A 19,145-nucleotide genomic window follows, 5' to 3' on the forward strand; every position below is an offset into this window, starting at 1 on the left:
AGAGGCCTGTGTAAGTGTGTGACAGGCTTGGCTGACCCCTTCCTGACCTTTTCCTGATGTCCCACTCAGTGAATTGACATCTGTCCCTCTTATTCTACATTTTCTGCTGATGTTGGTGCATTAGAGATGTATTATAATTATTATTATTATTATTATTTATTGGTAGAAATTTGTTGTTTAATTGTCCATTTTACCTGATCTGTAGCACATCCCAAAATGCATACATTTTTCGCACTGTAGATTATAATGATGTGATGCTGTTAAAAGTAAAAAAAAAAAAATATGTTTTGCCATAACATACGAATAATAATCAGCTTGTTGCCATGAGCAGGAAAAACCCAAAACAAGGAAACCTCTCTGCCTACCTGTTGATAACCTCAGAGATGTTATCTGTATTATCTGTATGTTATCTAGTATTATCTGTTCTTGAGTGAAATTTGCTTCACCCTAAAGGTGTCCAAATAATTGTCCATTCCAGATTTAAAATACATAGACACCATGGCCTGGTTCCACAGACAGAGTTTAGGTTAAGCCAGGATTAGGCCATAGTTCAATTAGGACGTTTCAGTATCTTTTATAAATGGGCCTTAGAAAAAAACATTACTGTTGTGCATCTTGAGACAAATCTGTAGTACTAACATAGTTTATAAGATATGTCAGTGCAAGTTGCTTACAGTTAAAACAGTCTGGGATTTTAGTCTGGGACTAGTCTTAAGTCTTGTCTGTGAAACTGGGGGCACATTTCTCAGGAAAAAAAAAATGTGTTAACCACAGCTGACCCCAGTATTATGCATGACCTGCAGATTTAATGCGGATAATTGTGTGTGTATTTAGTGTTGCTACAAAACATATGTTCACATTTCAAACATTGACCATGATTTATTTGAATCTTTCTTGATTTGAGTTCCATTTAAACAAAAACCTACATCCAGAAGAGTCACACCATATGAGCATTTGAATGTTCATTTCAGGATTCTGTATAGAAATGATTAAACATAGATGGAAATGGCATTATACTAGACTAATGTTTTATTAGCAGTATAAACATATTTTATGGCATTTTACTGGTCTTGATTAATGTGTAACATGCAGGCCCGGCTAGTCACTCAGGACACACTGGTGTTTCGTTGCATAGGTTATAGATGGCCTTCTGCTGGCTCACAGCAAACGTGCCTGGAGGGACTGTAGTTGTTGGTTTTACTATGTGTCATTTTTGGCATGTCTACCCGTTTCTGGTGTGTGAATCATTCAAATTTAATCAGCCGTGTCAGAGTGTGAGTCAATTACAAGCTTGAGAAAGGAAAGCTGAACGTGTTTACACTTTCTCTCATTTCTCTGTAAACTTTTGTTGAGAAAATAATTTCTTTTGAATTTACATGACATTTATTGTTCTTACTGAAACACTAACTGTTAAAGTTAATCTTGCAGAACAAAGAAAATTATGTCACGGTTGATGCCTTTTTTTTTTTTTTTTTTTTTTTTTTTTTTTTTTTAGCAAGTATTATGCTTGCGGTATGGGCTGTGTCCAGTGCTTTGTGATTAAAGTAAACTGCAGCTCCGGCTGGCTGACTATTTGGTCTCAAGTAAGATTCTTTTATTACTCCAGAATATTTTAATGTCCTCAAAAATCAGTTTGGCAATCCCTCTTAAGATATTTTTTTGTTAATCATAGCTAAACACTTCTATCCTGTCTTCTCCACTTGTTTTCTGCTGTCTGTATGGTATATTGTATCTGCTTACTGTCTGTTTACAATCAGAACAGTTTGACTGCTGTAACTTTTCAGCAAGTTTACTTTGCCATAGAGATAAGCCGTTTTTGATACTTGCATATTTACACTTGGCAGGAACGCTTTCATCCGAGACAGCGGAAGATCTTTTATCAAGATCGTCTGCTGTTAATGTGGAACGCAAAGTGATTGCTGTCACTTTCACAGTCTGCGGTTTGAGACCACATGCACTAAAAGCAGACAAACTTCCACTTCCTTTAGGGACAAGTTCTTCTGAAAACCACAAGGATCACAGGTCACAGCCAAGGTGTGCTTTCACGCTCATATCATTGAAATTTATACTAATGGATGCTGTGCTCAAAAAACTCCTTTTCTTGGATATTGCAGAACATTTCTATTGACTTTTTGGTTCTTCTTTTTACAGTGTTCTATGTTATGAGATCTCTGAAACATTACTCACTCCCTGCTGAGTTTCACTGACTCTTAACACTTTTTTTTGCTAATGGAAGAGTTCTCCTGAAAATAAACTTTGACAAGTATAGGAGATGGACCAGCGAACAAAAGAATTGTACTCCTGGCTTTGTATCAGAAGGTAACAGTAGGGCCTCTGTAGTAAAATGGGCTGCAGCCATCAGATCCTGTGAGTGACACTGTAGGAGCCATTTTTGAGTTTAGGTTAATCTAATTCGTTGTGCTATTGGAGCATGGGAATGTTTTGTTAGATTAGGGTCCTTTATTTGGTAGGGACTTATAGTTTGATAGTCGGTGAGAACGTTTGAAGATAAAGATGGCCGCCTCTCACCTTTCTAAAACAAAAGGAACATAGGAAGCTGTTGGAATGTATTAAGCACACAGTTCTTTACAATCACTATTGAATCGCTAAAGAATCTATACTGAATTAATTGAATCACTATTGAACAATATTTGGACATTATTTTTGATATTAAGTTGTGCCTTTTTTTAACCACTTACCAATCGTTTGTTGGACTACTGGAGTCCATGCTTTGTCTGCTACTACTAACCTACTTACCTGCCTGCTGCCTGCCTTGCTCTGCTTACCTGCCCTGTTTATCTATCGGCTGGAATCCCGTCTCATCCACCTCAAAAAAGGTACAATTTAAGTTTCTCTGTGTTGGATAGCTTGTCAAAGAAGCTAAGCAATACGTCCCAGCTAAGAGTGGTCCGCCAATACAGACACAGTATCTGAGTGTGCCCTTGAGTTCCTCCATCTCCTGCTGAGCAACTGGGAAAAACACAAATGGATAGTGTTTTACACAGGGGGGTTCATTTATTTCCTGCATTGAAGAACTCTTCAGATTGTAATTCACTGCTTGCTGAGTTTGGAGAGATGGGATGTTGCTCCGTGGTGTGTGGTCTCACTTGTTTGAAATGTTCTTGTAACTTTCCTGTGATGTAATCGCAGTTCTGGGGCCTCATGTATAAAACGTCATCCCTAGGTTTCATCCTAGAAGTATGCATACACACAAACTGCAGTTTTTGTTTATGTGTGCAAGATTTCAGATTTATTAAGCCATGCATATACCAGAGCCTGCTTCATGTTATAAAACACAGATAGTATATGCACAAGTTTCAACTGTCTTCTCCAAATTGACCATGCATGTAGCTCAACAACACTGGTTTTATTATGCATAACCTCGTCTGCATACAGTTTGCATACTCTGTGCATATTGTCATCCAGTCATGTGATACCTCCTTGGAAGTTTGAACCTAGGAAAATCATAAATGTAAAAGTTTTTTTTTTTTTTAGTCCAAGTTTAGTCCATTACCTAGGCAATGCAGTCGCCAAGTGTGTGGTAGATGCATACATCCCCACCCCCCAAGAATGTATTTATTTTTAATTAAATAAATACTGAAGTGCATATGTGGGGAAAAGACATGCACACTTTTCAATTGTCATTGTGTTTGCAACTTTTAAACAGGCCCCTGGTCTTGCAGATCTCACATTTGGAAAAAAATAAAATAGCTATTTTTGCTGAAGAACAACTGCCCATTGTTTTAACAAGTTGCCTTGAAATGCCAAGCATAATATGGCTGTTTTCTTTTGCTTATCCATCATTTTTCGAGCTTTCAGGTAACATTTGCTTTTTTTTTTTTTTTTAAAGATCATCTTTTGTCTTGCAGTTTTTGTCTTTTTTGCCTCGTTTTAAAGTATTTTGTTTTGGCAAAGATTCTAATCAATTTCTTCGTGCTTAAGCTGAACTAGCCTTTGTATACACTCCATTATACCTGTCAGCCTCGTTCTGTTTAGGTAAAGGGTGCTGTGAACATCCAGATGTTTCCTTGGCTGTGAAATATGAACTGAAATGGAGTCAGCTTGGTTCAATGGTAAATCCAAACTAATGGCAGCAAATTTGTGGCTTTAAGATTTCCTGTTGAGGGTACATAATTAACCGCTGGCTTTGTAGTTTTGCATTAAGTAGGATCTGTTCATATGTTAAGCAAGTGTTTCTCAATTTAGCCAAGTGCTTGAGTGTATTTGAATTCTGAACAGCATGTTTAATAAAGCAGAATGACCCTAAACATTTACTTCTTTGTTTAAGCTCACCTGCATATGTGTGGTTTAAATGTGTAGCATGTGATGCTGATGTCCCCACCAGGCTTAACTATCTTGACTAGCAAGATAAACCACTGTCAACCAGCTTTATTAGCTACGTTTTGCTAGACCAGCATCGAACCCATGCTGGGCTTGTAGCTGTACTGTGGAGAGAGAGAATCTTCTGTGTATCTTTAAAGGTGCTGTATGTAGGATTGACACAGAGTGATTGAACTAGGTATTGCAGTCCAAATTAAAATATTGGTGAGGATTTTTTTTTTCACCTAGCCCCTCCTCCTCAGACTTGATGCACACTCAGGTTGCCAGATTGACGACACCTACAGGAACGAGCACTCTTGATGATGAATGAAATGAAATACACTGTGTTTTCCACCAACTGGCAACCTGGGTCCCGGAATAAAATTTGGTAAACTGGCAGTGGGCTGGTTTCACAAACAAAACAGAGATCGACATTCCGGCCCAAAACACACATTTTCAAAGGAGAATAACCGTAGTATTGTTTTTCAGATAAAGAAGCATGTTAAATTAGTATGTTTCTTAAATATCTGCAAACATATTCTAGTATTTTTATGCTTTAGTAGAGTCAAAAACGTTTTAAGATATTGAAAGCATGTTTTTCCCCCTACTGTCAAAGATGCATTGATAAAATCCTCCCAAGTATGAAATAGGTTTACTTTTTTTGCTTTAGACAAAAGGCAAGCCTGAACCTTCATCGAAAAAAGTTTTTGCTCTTCTTTTGAAATCAACTGCTCTTTCTTTTATCTGTCAGCAGTATTCCAGTGGTTCCAGTCACTCACTCGTTCCACACCTCTTTCTCTTCATCTGCTTGTCTCTGCTCATGTTTCTGCTGGAGATGCTGCTCAGATTGCATCAAGGTTAATCAAGATTTCATGTGAAAGTCTCTGGAGCTAATTAAAATTTTCTGCCTCATTCTCCCGTTTTCTTACTTGCATTTATTTTGTAATTGTTTTTGACAGCTGCTTTGCCTCCAAAGGTAAAGAGGAGATATGAGCATGATGTGAGAAATTTTATTCTAAATCCAGGGTTACAAATCATACTGCACTTTTGTAAATTGTAAAGCACATTTTGTCTGTCAGATGTTTTCTCTCTTTTTTTTGGCTCAGAGAGATGACATTGCTCAGTTATCTTATGGGTCACATGTAGGGCTGTTTTTGAAAAATATAATAAATCTTATCCTTGTTCACCAAAGTCAGCGCACTGTGAAAAGCAGCCTCACACTTTTTACATATACAAACACAAGGTCCCACTTCCATAAGCTGCAGAGCTGTAACTCTCTCCTCACAGCCGATGAGAAATGCTGGCTGATGTGACTGAAGCCTTTTGACCTGAAACCTCCTCCTCTGTCGCCCTGCACTCTTTTAAGTAAATACAGCCTGTGTGTGGGAGTGTAAGAAAGGGAGAGCACATGTAAATCAAAACTGCACTGGGTTCTCATGGTGGTTTGGATTGCTCAACAATGTCAGTGTTATTAGCCATGTTAACAAAGTTATTTTTCTCTTGTTTGCTCTCATTGCTCCTGTATGTCTTTGTCATCTACTGAGTTTATATGTATTCTGGTTTTCAGAGCCAATTCTGGCTATTTTTTTAATTCCTCAAAAAATAAAAAATGCCAGGGTTATACTGATGTCATAATGAAGGAGAAAATTCTTTAAAAAACAAACAAAAAAAAAAAGTAATTTGAATCTCCAAAAAACTACAGGGATTTGTTTTAAAAAATACTTTGTTCTTTGGAGACAAAAACTATAATGTGTGTGTCTATAATATATATATATATATATATATATATATATATATATATATATATATATATATATTTCTTGAAAATGGTTGATTTCAAATTTTTTACAAACCACATGGATAATTTTTCAATGCTTTTTCCCCCCAACAGACATTCTTTTTTATTATTGATCCTTATAATGTTTTGTGACCGTTCAAGATCTTTTGAGCTGGTTTCTCAGTTGTTTTCTCTTTTTCTTTCTTCACAGAAAACCATCATGTTGATGTGGATCATGGCTTCCTGATCAGATCTTCCTGACCACTATCTTCTCTTTCCCTGGACTCATCATTGGCTCAGTGATGAACCACACACCCAGTCCCAACATGACAGAGACCGCCAAGTCAGGGGCAGGCTTGTTATGTGGCCTGGGCCTGGGCCCGGATCGGGTACGCTCCCCGGACAGCCTGACGCATACGCCCAGCCCGTCAGGGGGAACACCCAGTTCCAGCCCCCCTCTGCTGCTGTCTCCAGGGCTAGGCTGCGATGGCGGCGGGGACTGGGAGAGCCGTGAGGAGTTGCGTCTACGTGAACTGGAGGAGGCTCGGGCACGGGCGGCTCAGATGGAGAAGACGATGCGCTGGTGGTCGGACTGCACGGCCAACTGGAGGGAAAAATGGAGTAAAGTGCGGGCCGAACGCAACAGGGCACGGGATGAGGTCAGGCAGCTTAGACAACGTCTGGACACCCTTACAAAAGAGCTGACGGGGGCACGACGAGAGCGTCAAGAGCTGGCGGCAGAAAACGAACAACTGCGCCTAGAGGCCCAAAGAGTCCGGGCTGAACAGAACTCCCCAGAGAATGCTTCCACTGCACCAGCATCCAACTCCTCTGCTTCCACACACTCCAACCAGCCACGGGAACCAGACATCAAGCAGGACAGCCAGGATGAGGAGAATGTGAGAGATGGGCCAGGCTCTCCAGAGCAGGAACCTGTGAGAGATGTAGACACTGACAAACCAGACAAGCAGAAGGTTAGTGTAAAACTACATATTTTCAGAGAGGACCATTTAATGGGTTGCCTGGTAATTCACCTGACCCCAGTTGGACACTTAAAACAGAATGCACTGGTCAGCAGGAGCATTTTGTTAGAGTAGCAAGGGACTCAATGGAAAAAGTAATTTTAGTAATTTGCTTGTGCACTAACCATAACCGAAACAAGAAATCTGAGCTGACCTAAGGAGCCACATCTCTCAACATCATATCAGGGCATTTTTTCAGACCCTTGGTTTTTGTTTTTGAGGCATCATGTTGGCTAGTCCTAACCATATCTCATTGGTCTGCAATCTACAGTATGATGATATTTTTTAGCATCAAATATGTTGCCTCAAGTACTGTTATGTTTTCATTGTTGACAAAAAAGTTTTCACACTTGGTTTGAATGACTGGTCCAAAACAAAGTTTGACTTCTAACGCGCATGTCGTGTGTTATGGGTTTTCCTGTGTGGTTTTGGAAACTTACAGAGGTGCAGGTATGAGCTGTGTGTCATATGATGCTCAAATGGTCCGCTTCCAAGATTTGGCGGATGAACTTGCCCCTCAGCTGGAATTGTTATTTCAAATATGATTATACTTTTCAGTTTAATGGACTTTACCATGGTTGATACTACTTAAGTCGCTGTTACTATGGTTTTAGGTGATAGTCACAAATGGGCTTGACTTCTATGGCTATACTCGTTTGTATAGAAAGTGTATGAGAGTGTTCGAGGCACTACTAATGTGAATAGGACAGTTAGAGACTCACACCTGTTGTCAATCCCAAACAGTGTGAATGTAGCCTAAGTGAGCACACACATAAATAAAATATTTCATTAAATCATACTTAGCGTTTCATTAAAGTGAGTATGATTGCGAACATTGCAGCAGTACTGTACTAAAGTGTACTGAAGTTCTCAGGTAGCTCAGGCCACTTTTTTATGTTTTGTGGGTGCACACATGAAATTGGCATTCACATAATCATAGAAATTGGCATAAACATAATGCCAGGGATAGGCAACTCCGGTCCTGGAGGGCCACTATCCTGCAGAGTTTAGCTTCAGCCCTCATAAAAACTCACCTGCCTGTATCTATCTAGTAATCCCGAAAACACTCATTGCCTTGTTCAGGTGTGTTTAATTAAGGTTAGAGCTAAACTCTGCTGGGCAGTGGCCCTCCAGGACCGAAGACCTGGTTTAGTGCATCTCCCTGTGATTATCTGACGTTGCGTTATTTGCTTGTGCTGGTTTAATTTTTTGTCCTATTATTAGAATCACCCCTCTCCCAGCACAACCCCTCGTGTGTTTTACCTATGGGGCCACAGCCAGGGGTACTGCAGCAGTTCCCCCTACCCAGAAACCCCTTTATCATTCCTAGACTCGCTTAAGCATGTCTGTTGTTCCTCTAATGTGTTTATAACTAATCTATCAAGATAGATATAGAATTACCCCTCAAACAAACTTTGTCTGCTGTGTGCATTAGCATGCACCTCTTTTTTTTTTCTTTTTTTTTTTTGGTTAGCAAATAGATGCAAATACAACGCACCAGCAGAAAGAGGGAAGTTAGTATTCATGTCAGTGTCAAACTTGATCTTCAGAGCATGATGAATGTACTGTATATGTCTGCAAAGATATCAACAGGGGGTAGCCTAGATAGCTAGAGACTAAGGCTACTGTGAACAGTGAAGATTGCCTGCTGAGAGCAAAACTGGGTTTGGCTCTTTTTTTTTCAGCACAGAAATGTCCAACTTTTCCATCAGTAGTATCAGGAGTCCTAATTCAATCTTAGCTAAGTAAGCAAATAATAGTTGAAGTAGTCTGACTCTCACTTGATTGTTTGATACTAATCAATTCCCTGATCTGTTTCCACACACAAGTGGATCACTAGCTGTATTAGAATGCGTTTGGCTCCCCCTGGCGGTAGGGAGGTGTCATTGCGCTTTTATCTTACTCCACTGTGGCCGTTCTGGGATTGTAGCAGGTTTGCTGCATGTTTAGGGTCTCATGTCTGTCTCCTGAGGCCCATGTCTTTGATATATAATCCATAATGTGTGTAGGGAGGAAAGAGGAAGGATGGTGCATTGAACTGTAAAGCCAGTTTTTATTAATTGTATTCATGCACACAGGAAATAAGGGTAAGGTGCAATGTGATAGTTGTTATGTGAATGACAGAGAAAATGCCTCTTCTGTGGTTTGGTTTAATGAGGGAAAAAAACATTAAAGTCTTATTTTATTTATTATTTATTATTTTTTTGATTATGGTTTTCTTTTCTTTGTCGTGGAACATTGACTATGGCAGCGGTTCTCAGCTGGTTTCGCTTCACAAGCTCGGTTTTACTTTGGAAGTCGACTGGCAAGTCAACACAGGAGAATTGTTTATCGTACAAAAATCTTAATATGATTTTAAGTTAAAATATTAGGCTGTCCTTGTTTATTCCTTTTTTGTAAGGGAACTCCTATTTGTTTTCTGGGTTCAGTTTCTTTTGTAATTTTGTTCATGGTGTTAATGATAAACGCATGTCACGCAACCTTTCCATATTGCCATATTTTGACCATCTGCTGCCAAGTAGCAAATTAACTTACATTTATTTTCAAGTTATGTCAAGATTGATTGATTTGTTAAGCTTCAACTACAGTTTAAGAAGAGAAAATCATCATATTTACCATTCGTTTATTTATAAAACTATGTGTCAAAAAAAAAAAACTATTATTTCAGATTTCTAATTTCAATCTAGAATTAATTTTCCACTGTATTTGTAACCTTTTAACGTGCATGAAAAAAAATGTTTTGTAAACCTTGTCCGAATAGACTCATTATTTCTCCAGTTTAGAACCACTAGTGTTTAGAAGTATTTTAATTGTGATGCACAAAATTCTTTCTTTCTTTTGTCAGGAGTTAGAGTTATTGGAGGCTCTTCTCAGGGCAAAGTCAGAGGCTCCAGACTCTTGGGACATTCGCAGTGCCAGTAGCTTGCGCTCAGTTCTCAGTCGGCAGGACCGGAGCAGACTGCTGTGGGAGGATCTGGCTGCCCTGGAGGAGGACTCTAGCAAGCTCAACGCTCTCCAGCTACGTCTGGATGAGTCTCAGAAAGTCCTGCTGAAAGAACGAGAGTAAGAGATCATTGTCCAGGTGCAAACAATACATGCAGGAAATAGACCAGAACTCAACAAATGACATCAAAGGCTTTTTGGAGCTTCTCATAAAAATGACAGAGTCAGCATAGATGTATTCTTCTCCACCTATGATAAACAGTGAAGCATACATCTTTGTTGACTTGACTGGAGGCATCTCGGTAGAGCAGATCTTTTGTAGAACAATCTGTTTGGACTTGATGATTATGATCTATGTTGTGCATGTCCAACATGTCGTGTCTGTGTCAGGGATAAGCATGCGCTCATTAAGAACATCGAGAAGCTGGAGGCAGAGCTGAGTCAATGGAAACTCAAATATGAGGAACTGAACAAGAGCAAGCAAGAGGCCTTAAAACAGGTGAGGAAGCTTATTCTGTAGACTTTTACAACAACAAAAACAAGAAGCAACACTGCAGTGAAGAAACAACTCAAATCAGAGCAACACCCCATTTTTATTTTCCTGGCAGACTCTGTCTTAAAGGGAAAGTTCACCCTAAAATGAAAATTCTGTCATTAATTACTCACGCTGTTGTTGTGCCTTTAGGGATGAATGATATATAGAATACTCCTCATATATTTGTAGTGATTTTGCTGGTGATTAAATCAAGCAACCTTGTGTTCATTTAGTGACAGATGGTGTGGAAAACATGCCTCAATTACTTTTAACTAGATTTATAATTATGCATTAAATATTATGAATCTACTGAGCAACTATGATTGTCAGATTGAAATTACAGTTCATCCCTTTGGTTCATTTCAGCACAGTCATAAATATATAAAGTTATAAACTGAGATATATTAAATATGGTCAAAGGATTGGATATAGTGTATTTTGACAATAATTCTTCAGGAACCTGCAATAGATCTAACTCAAGGCCAAATAGCTTTGAAGCAGCTGTGGAACGTTTAGCTTACTGGCTTCATTTATTCAATTATGGTATTATAAGCAATTTGTTTTTGCTTTTGGGCATCAAGTCAAGACACCATTTGCTGAGCCTTAATTGACAACATTAGTATTCTGGCTTCAATGCTGAATTTGTTGTTTGTGGATCGTGTTTGAATTACAAATAACAGATAAATTGCTGAAGCCAGGAACACTAACACATGATATTCTCACGAGGAACTGTTCTCCTGCACTTTCATGTTAAAAGAGAATGGAATCCTTGGCCTTTTGTCCGATTTCCCCTGAGCAATTTGTAGTCGGAGCTTTAATCAGAAGGAAGAATGCATGGTGAGTGCACTGGGTGGAATGCGCTGTGGTTGTCTGTTCATCAAAACCCAGTACTTCACTTCACTTCCAGATGTCATATTCTTGACTTAAAAGATCCTCCAAATACAGTCACACCTGCCTCAAAGACATATTAAAAGGCAGAATGTTGAACATACCTACTCTTCATTTGCTACTTTTCTAAAATGTGCAAAAATAATAATTTGGAAAATATAAATAATAATCCAAACTGTAATTATAACAGTAAATTATAAACAGTAATTATAAAAATAAACTGAGTTATGTTTTGACCAAATAGTCTTAAGACTAAAATCGTTTTATATTTTAGTTGTCCCTTTTCCAGAAGTGTAGTTCTGCACACTTTCTTTCAACTTCATGATGTATCCATTTGCTATTTAATCAGTATTCATAATTGGCTGTTTTCCTAAACAATATACACTAAAAACAATAATTTCAATCATTTAAAATAACTGTTTTCTATTTTAATATTTTTGAAAATGCGATGGTAAAGCTATATTTTGTGCAGTCATTAGTCTTCAGTGTCACATCATCCTTCAGAAATCTTTCTAATATGTTGATTTGCTACTAAAAAAAAAACATTTCTTCAACAAAATGGTTGTGCTGCTTAATGTTTCTGTGGATGTTTTTGGGTTACAACCCTCCAGGTGAGAACAAGTATTTATTTGAAATAGAATTTTATCAATTTTACTTTGACTGTTGATCAATAAAAGGCATCCTTGCTGAATAAAAGTATTAATTTTGTTAAAAATCTTAAAAAACACAGACTGTTGAATGGTAGTTGTTTTGTTTGTTTTTTGACTAGGAATATGTATATTTTGTATAATTGTGTATAAGCATAAATTCTGTCATTGGTGTCAAACCTCCCGACTGATAAAATACATAACAACATATTATATTTGTGATTTTGAGTATTTTTTAAAGTAAAATTCAAGCATTTAACCACAAATATTTAAGATTATGAGGAGTGTTAATTCAATCAAATTTATCCGAACTAAAGAAAAATGAATGTAAAAATTGTATAGGGTGCTGCAAAGGATGCATCTCTAGTAGAGCACCACTAGGGGGCAGTTGTTACCTATGAACAAAACAGTCTGGCATTGTTTATGAATGATTAGTTTGCTGCTCAGGATTTCTTTCAGTCAGGCAATTTTATGGAATAGAACCGCACTGATTGGGCCCAGAGAAACTTTCACTCGCAATACAAGCCTTCCATAGAGAGAATAAGGGACTCATTCCCCCATCATACACCTACACTTTGTCATAGGAATATAGTAGAGGGATGATGAGTAGGAAGAGATGTGCTTCTCTTTTTAATAACCTCAACCCCTAAGGATGTGCATGAATACCATGAGATGATGAGTAAGAAGAGAGTGTGTGCCATATTGAGTAGTTTAACAGATGAGCTGCCTGTCGCCAGCCCAGCTGTGTGAGCTCACGACCTGCAGCGAATGTTAATCACTGTGTCTGAGTCACAGTACGCCGAGTGTGAGACGCTGTAGAGAGATCAGACTTTGACTGTAGTGTCCCTCTCCCTTAATGGCAAATGTGCCAGACCGTATTGCCGCAGAATGTCTGTACAAGTTGTATTAAATGAGCGCAGTTTCACAGAGTTTCATCAACTGTGAAATTAGTTTAAAAAGCAGACTCATTCATAATCCGAATGTTAAATCTGTTTGGATATCAGTGGCATCTTCTGAGTATTGCATAGTCAGACCGAGTATTTTATTTGAATACCATAGATAACCTCCAACAAAGCAAAGGGAAGATAGTGTTACTCAAGATCCGAAGTTCAGAGATGAAAGGATGACTCACTGTGTCTTTTTCGATCTCTCACGCAGCTGAACTTCTTGAAAGAGGTGCATCAGGATGAGCTGGGCCGCATGTCTGAAGATCTAGAGGACGAGTTGGGGGCTCGTACTAGCATGGACAAAAAACTGGCGGAGCTCCGTACAGAGGTGAAATGCATGTACATTTTCTGTATCCTACCCATACTGCACTGTTTTGCATGGCACAGCCGGTTTGGTGTCACCCCAGGACACACTGTGATCTACATCAAAGCTTAACATCCTTAGGGCTTTAAACATCCATCCTTTGTCTTCCTGTGTTTCGACTAGCATGACACCAGGCACCGCGTCCCTCTGTTTGTCAAGCTGACATAATGACAGAATGCTGCTTTAACACATTCCCAGCATGCAGTTTTAGCAGCAGGGTGTTGCTGAGATGAACCTGGCAGGAGAGAGTGACATTATGCACTTTGATGCGCTCCTTAAAGAGCACTGACACTCTCATGTGTCTGCTCAGATCCGCTGCATCCCCTCATCTCCAAAACCCCACAGTGACCTCCCTTCATCTCTGCCCTCAGGAATCAAGGCATTTCAAAGGCACTGCCTCATATCAGCAGTCAGATGATATTATAGAAATATTAATGACCAGTTGGTGTGGAGAGAGTTTGGGGTATGCCAGAAAAGTCAGCCAGCACTTAAGGTGAATCTAGAGATGATGATTTCCCATTAAACTGCTTTTAGCAGCAGGTGAGAACTGGGAAATCATGGATAGCCCTTTACTTAGCTCAACATCATTCTGGGCTAATAGAGGGAGCTGTGTGATAATGCAGCATTAGTCCTTCCTGATCATGGGTAAACGCAAGGGATATGCTGTCTCTTCATTATTTTATATATTTATTTATTTGATGAGGTTTGCACACAGTATTTGCATTAGCATTTTTAGTATGTTTTAGTTAAACCAAGTGCAACAAAAAAATGTATTGCGGTTAATTCAGTCAAAATTATTTGCATAATGCTTTTTACAAAACAAATTGTTCCAAATCAGCTTAACAAGCTGTTTTGGGAACTTAAACTTACTAAGAAACCTGTGTGTGTGTGTGTGTGTGTGTGGATGTTTTTCAAAGTCAGTACAAAATAATCAACATGACAAAAATGTACTTGACATTTCTGCAAAACAGTTTTTCTTTTAAAATTATTTATTTACTGAATTTGACAATAAAAAAATAAAAATAAAGCAATAGCATTTTGTACGAAAAAAGTGGGGGGAATTTCCAAAGTGAACAATAAGACTAAATGAAATATATTTTTTAAGGTTAATACTGTTACCGGCCACAGATTATGCTGTACAGACATGGAATAAATAAATGAAATACAATTCACAATACAATTTCGCTCTATGATAAAAAAAAATATTAGACCATTGTGAACATTTACATTCAGTTTAAATGGTTTTGGAGTGATGCATATTTTAGTTTTTAGTTAATTGACCCTTCACAAAGACCTGATCAGATCACCTGTCAGTCAAACTCCCTTCGAAGGGTCAATTATATAAAAAAATTTTGTGTTAAAATGGAGATGTTGGTAGTAAGCCTTTACAGTCGAAATGAATATATTGTCTTCATTAAATGTTTTTTTGTAATTTGTTGTCATGTCTCCCTTTTCTCTCACTATCTTACTAAATATATATGTGTATGTGTGCAGATGGAACGTCTGCAGGTGGAGAACGCAGCAGAGTGGGGTCGTCGGGAGCGTCTGGAGACGGAAAAGCTGGCTCTGGAGAGGGAAAACAAAAAGCTGCGTGCCCAGATGGAAGACCTGGAGGAGCAGCTGGCACGCAAACGCAGGCAGGCCGCCAGCGCCCTCGACACTGACCTCAAGACCATCCAGTGTGAGCTGTTTGAGAGGAACAAGGTGAGAGGAAGAGAGAACCGTCCACACATTATGTCAGCATCAGCTCAGATTCGACTGAATAGCATTGGAGAGATGGATGAAGTGTGGCGGCAGTTTGCAAAGCATCTGAGCCCTTTTCTCCAATAAATCCAAGCAGTGTGACTGAGGTAAAGAGGCCATCAGATCTCTGCTGCATGACCATTGAATTGCACAATAGCTGCCACACAATTTCAATTGTTTTATCTTATGTTATATATTGGCTGTGCTTTGAAAGTTGTTCTTTTTGTGTGTGTGTGTTTGTAAGATACTATTTAGACTATATTAAAGTAGTGCATCAGGAAATCCAGACACTTATGGCCATAGCTCTTATGAACAGCCATTAGTGCAACCAGAGATTTATGAAGTGATCCAAAGCACCCTTCATATAGACGCTGTAAATCACTCGCTCACCTGCTCTCTCACTTCTACCTTGAAAATAAGAAAGATTTAAAGAGAGTAGTGAAGAGGGAGAGATGAATATGAGCAGAGAGAGTTGTTTTAGAGGTGAGAGGTATGCTGAAGGGAAAGGAATGGAGAGAAAAAGGGTAAGAGTGAGCTTAGCATGTCAATTAAACCAGTAACAAGGGAAAAAGGATATTGTGCCAGGAAATGGACATGTAATCGCTGCATGTGAGGCTCAATGTGTTGGCTTATTTGTTAAATGCACGACATATGGCCATCTGAGAAGGGTGTTGCATTTTTGTGTGTTAGTGTGTCCGCATGCTGTTGCACATTCCCACACAAGTGATGTCCTGATAGTGGCCGGCGGCCTGCAGTCTGGGAGAGAAACATGGAGAGATTGATGAGCTTGCTCAGGAGCTGTTGAAGCAAATGGATCGATGAAGACAGGAGCGGAGAAACAGGCCACGGTGCACTGAGGACGATGCACCATCACTGACAAAAAGAACAAAGTGTGATTGATACTGAAAACATATCTCGCTCCAGCCGCTTTCTCACTTTCTACCACGTTTCCTTCGGCTCCCTTTCGTAGATTGATGTATACTGTCACATTTGCTGTTAAAACCAGCATGTCCAGAAGATTGGGAATGGGCCTCAATGGCTACTGGATAAACCTCGGTCACTCATTAGTAGAGTCTTTGTGCTCAAGAAACGTGAAGTCATAGAAAACTTTGAAATGTCAGGCAATTTTAAAATTGAGATTTGGTGGTCTGGGGAAATTAATAAATCCTGTATATACTGTATGTATATACACACATGATTAATTATATTAATCAAAAGTGACTAAAGACATATAAATGCTGTTCTTTTGAACTTTCTCTTTAAAGAATCCAGAGAAAAATGTATCATGGTTTCTACAAATATATTAAGCAGCACAACTGTTCTCAACATTTGTAATTATAAGAAATGTTTCTTATGGAACTAAATCAGCATATTGAAATGTTTTATGAAGGATCATGTGAAACTGAAGACTGGAGCAATGATTTTGCCATCACAGGAATACATTATTTTATATATATATATATATATATATATATATATATATATATACACACACACACATTTTCACCCCATAGTGAAAATATTCAGCCCATAGTACAAAAGAGTTTTTTGGACTTGAGAAGGAACTTGGAAGTTTAATTGCACATCCATACTTTAAGGCCTATATCATAGCCTGTTTTAACATAGTGACAGGTGCTCATCTGGAAGGCTACATGTTGATTAGAAAGAGATTCATCAGGTTGGCTGAGGCTCAATCAGAACTCTCAGTCTGACTGTGACAATGCTTTGTGCACAAACGCAGCTGCAGATCGGCACATCACATACACCTATAAAAACACACACACACACACACACACACACATCAAAAAGGCTCCAGGTGAATCGTGCAGGTGGAAGTTCTGCTATTGGTTCTGCTGTTTTCTCTCTATGTGTGTTGATCCGGGACTCGTGGTTTTGTTTGTGTGCATGACCTCTTACAAACTTCAAAGCATGTTTGTGTGGGGCTAATTCATGATGACGCTTGTGTTTCAACAAACAGAAATAAAATGAGTAGGCCTCCATCCAGATGGAAGAACGTGAGCAAACCAGGCTGTCGTTTTTCATTTTTATTTTTTTATTCCTAAAGGGTTTGTTGAGTCTATAGAGTCAGCAAGCTTTGAACTGGAGTTAAAGTCTGTCTCCTGCTCCCAGATCAAAGAGAAGTTTGTCTTTCTGAAGGTCAGTTTAATACCACACTTTTTTTTCAATCTCTCTCGGTCTCACTCCTTTCGTAATTTTCCCTTTACTCTCTCAACAGATCATTCACAGTACTAGTCAAATGTTTGACTAACCATATTATGATATATTATCAAATGAAGAATATAGTAATAAAGTCAACAGAAGTCATAGACTCATACTATAATTAATATCAACTATAATTTGTTAGTGTTTCTATATTCTAATCTGTGAAGCTATTTTACCTGCATTGTGCAAAAAAAGAGCTATCCAAATCATTTTATTGTTTAATATTAATGTTATTATTATTATTATTATAGCTAAGGAATAACACAAAGTATTGGAATTGTGTAGTGAAGTAATTAAAAGAAAAGCTTGGTGATATTTAAGGTGACATTACTTTTATTATAAAAAATAATGTATCAAGGCACAATTTACATTAGTATATTTATTTTTATTATACTCTTATTTATTTTCTTCAAATGTTTTATTCTGATCTGTGAAGCCATTTGAGTTGTATTGCATGCATGAAAAGTGCTATTCAAATTTTTATATTTATAATGATCTTTTATTTTTATTTATCATTTGTATTATTATTTTAAATAACAAAAATGTAAGCATATAAATTGTGTAGTGGTGATACAATTAATAATGGCTGATTAAATAGTAAGTTAATTAAATCTACTGAAGTTTTGTGCAGTAATATATATTTCTAAAAAAAAATATGACACTTACAATTGTCTGCTAATTTTATTTTAAGCATTTAAGCAAAATAATTTAGATCAAAAGGTTTTGAAGTTCAAGGGAAAACAAGTCTTGTCGTCTGTGCGTACTGTCATCTGTATCTCATTCTTTCTCCATATACAGCTGTGCTCTTCACGTTCTGTTTAATGTCTGTCCTTAAAATCCTTCAACATCTGGCCAACCACTTGCATCTCCGTACAGGTGTTTATCCCTCCTGCTCTGACGGTGTAGAGACAGAGTTCATTCACCAATCACAGTGATTAATGAGTCTATATTGGCTGCTCATCTGCTGCTGTTGCTCCCAGTTTCTGATAGAAATGCAGTAAACAGTATTGACAGCCAATGTGGGAGCCCATGTGCTCTGTTTTGCCTCTCTGGTTTTGAAAGCAGCATATGAAACTGTGTGTGTGTGTGTGTGTGTGTGTGTGTGTGTGTGTGTGTGTGTGTGTGTGTGTGTGTGTGTGTGTGTGTGTGTGTGTGTGTGTGTGTGTGTGTGTGTGTGTGTGTGTGTGTGTGTGTGTGTGTGTGTGTGTGTGTGTGTGTGTGTGTGTGTGTGTAAATCAGCTCCTCTAGTGTGTTACATCTGGAATAAGCCAGTGTGAAATGAATTGTCTTGCCTCTCAGGTTCTGGGCTGCTTCTCCAGAGGTTTTCCATTTGGGCCTGCTGTGTTTTTCTCACAGGGGTCGGCTCTTTACTGACTGAGGTGTCTCACACACATTTTCATCCATCAGTATTTTCCTGCTCTCATTCCTTTAACTTTGTCTCCTAAATTGTTGACGATTATTTGCTTTTTATGCAGTGCAAGAGCTGAAAGGTGAGGTGTATAATTTCTGCACCACTAGAAACAATGAAATGGATTTGGAAAAATAACTTTTTCCAGAAAAGTTTCCTCATGCCGTTGGTTAAGGCAGAAAATGATATGTCGGACGGCTTAACTGAACAAAAAAAATGTTTTGATAGCACATGTTTTGATATATATTGTTTTACCATTATTATAATTTATATTTTAAGCTTTTATTAGCTTTTATTTTTACATTTTCATTTGAGTAATTAGGTGGTT

At 38.2% G+C, this 19,145-nt stretch overlaps 1 protein-coding gene across 2 annotated transcripts in view; it reads left to right on the plus strand.

Moving 5' to 3' along the window:
• Positions 1–19,145, plus strand: part of LOC132104879 (coiled-coil domain-containing protein 102A-like) — a 65,187-nt gene that overhangs the window by 27,600 nt on the left and 18,442 nt on the right. Inside the window, exons 2-6 of one of the 2 annotated variants that reach the window (XM_059510399.1) lie at positions 6,309–7,071; positions 9,965–10,182; positions 10,453–10,561; positions 13,291–13,407; positions 14,938–15,147. In XM_059510399.1, the coding sequence (XP_059366382.1) occupies positions 6,400–7,071; positions 9,965–10,182; positions 10,453–10,561; positions 13,291–13,407; positions 14,938–15,147 (1,326 nt within the window). In that variant the 5' untranslated portion in view covers positions 6,309–6,399. The remainder of the gene's footprint in view (positions 1–6,308; positions 7,072–9,964; positions 10,183–10,452; positions 10,562–13,290; positions 13,408–14,937; positions 15,148–19,145) is intronic. The other variant, XM_059510404.1, reaches the window with a different exon arrangement.

The sequence above is a fragment of the Carassius carassius genome, chromosome 2 (assembly GCF_963082965.1).
Source record: "Carassius carassius chromosome 2, fCarCar2.1, whole genome shotgun sequence".
Taxonomy (NCBI): Eukaryota; Metazoa; Chordata; class Actinopteri; order Cypriniformes; family Cyprinidae; genus Carassius; species Carassius carassius.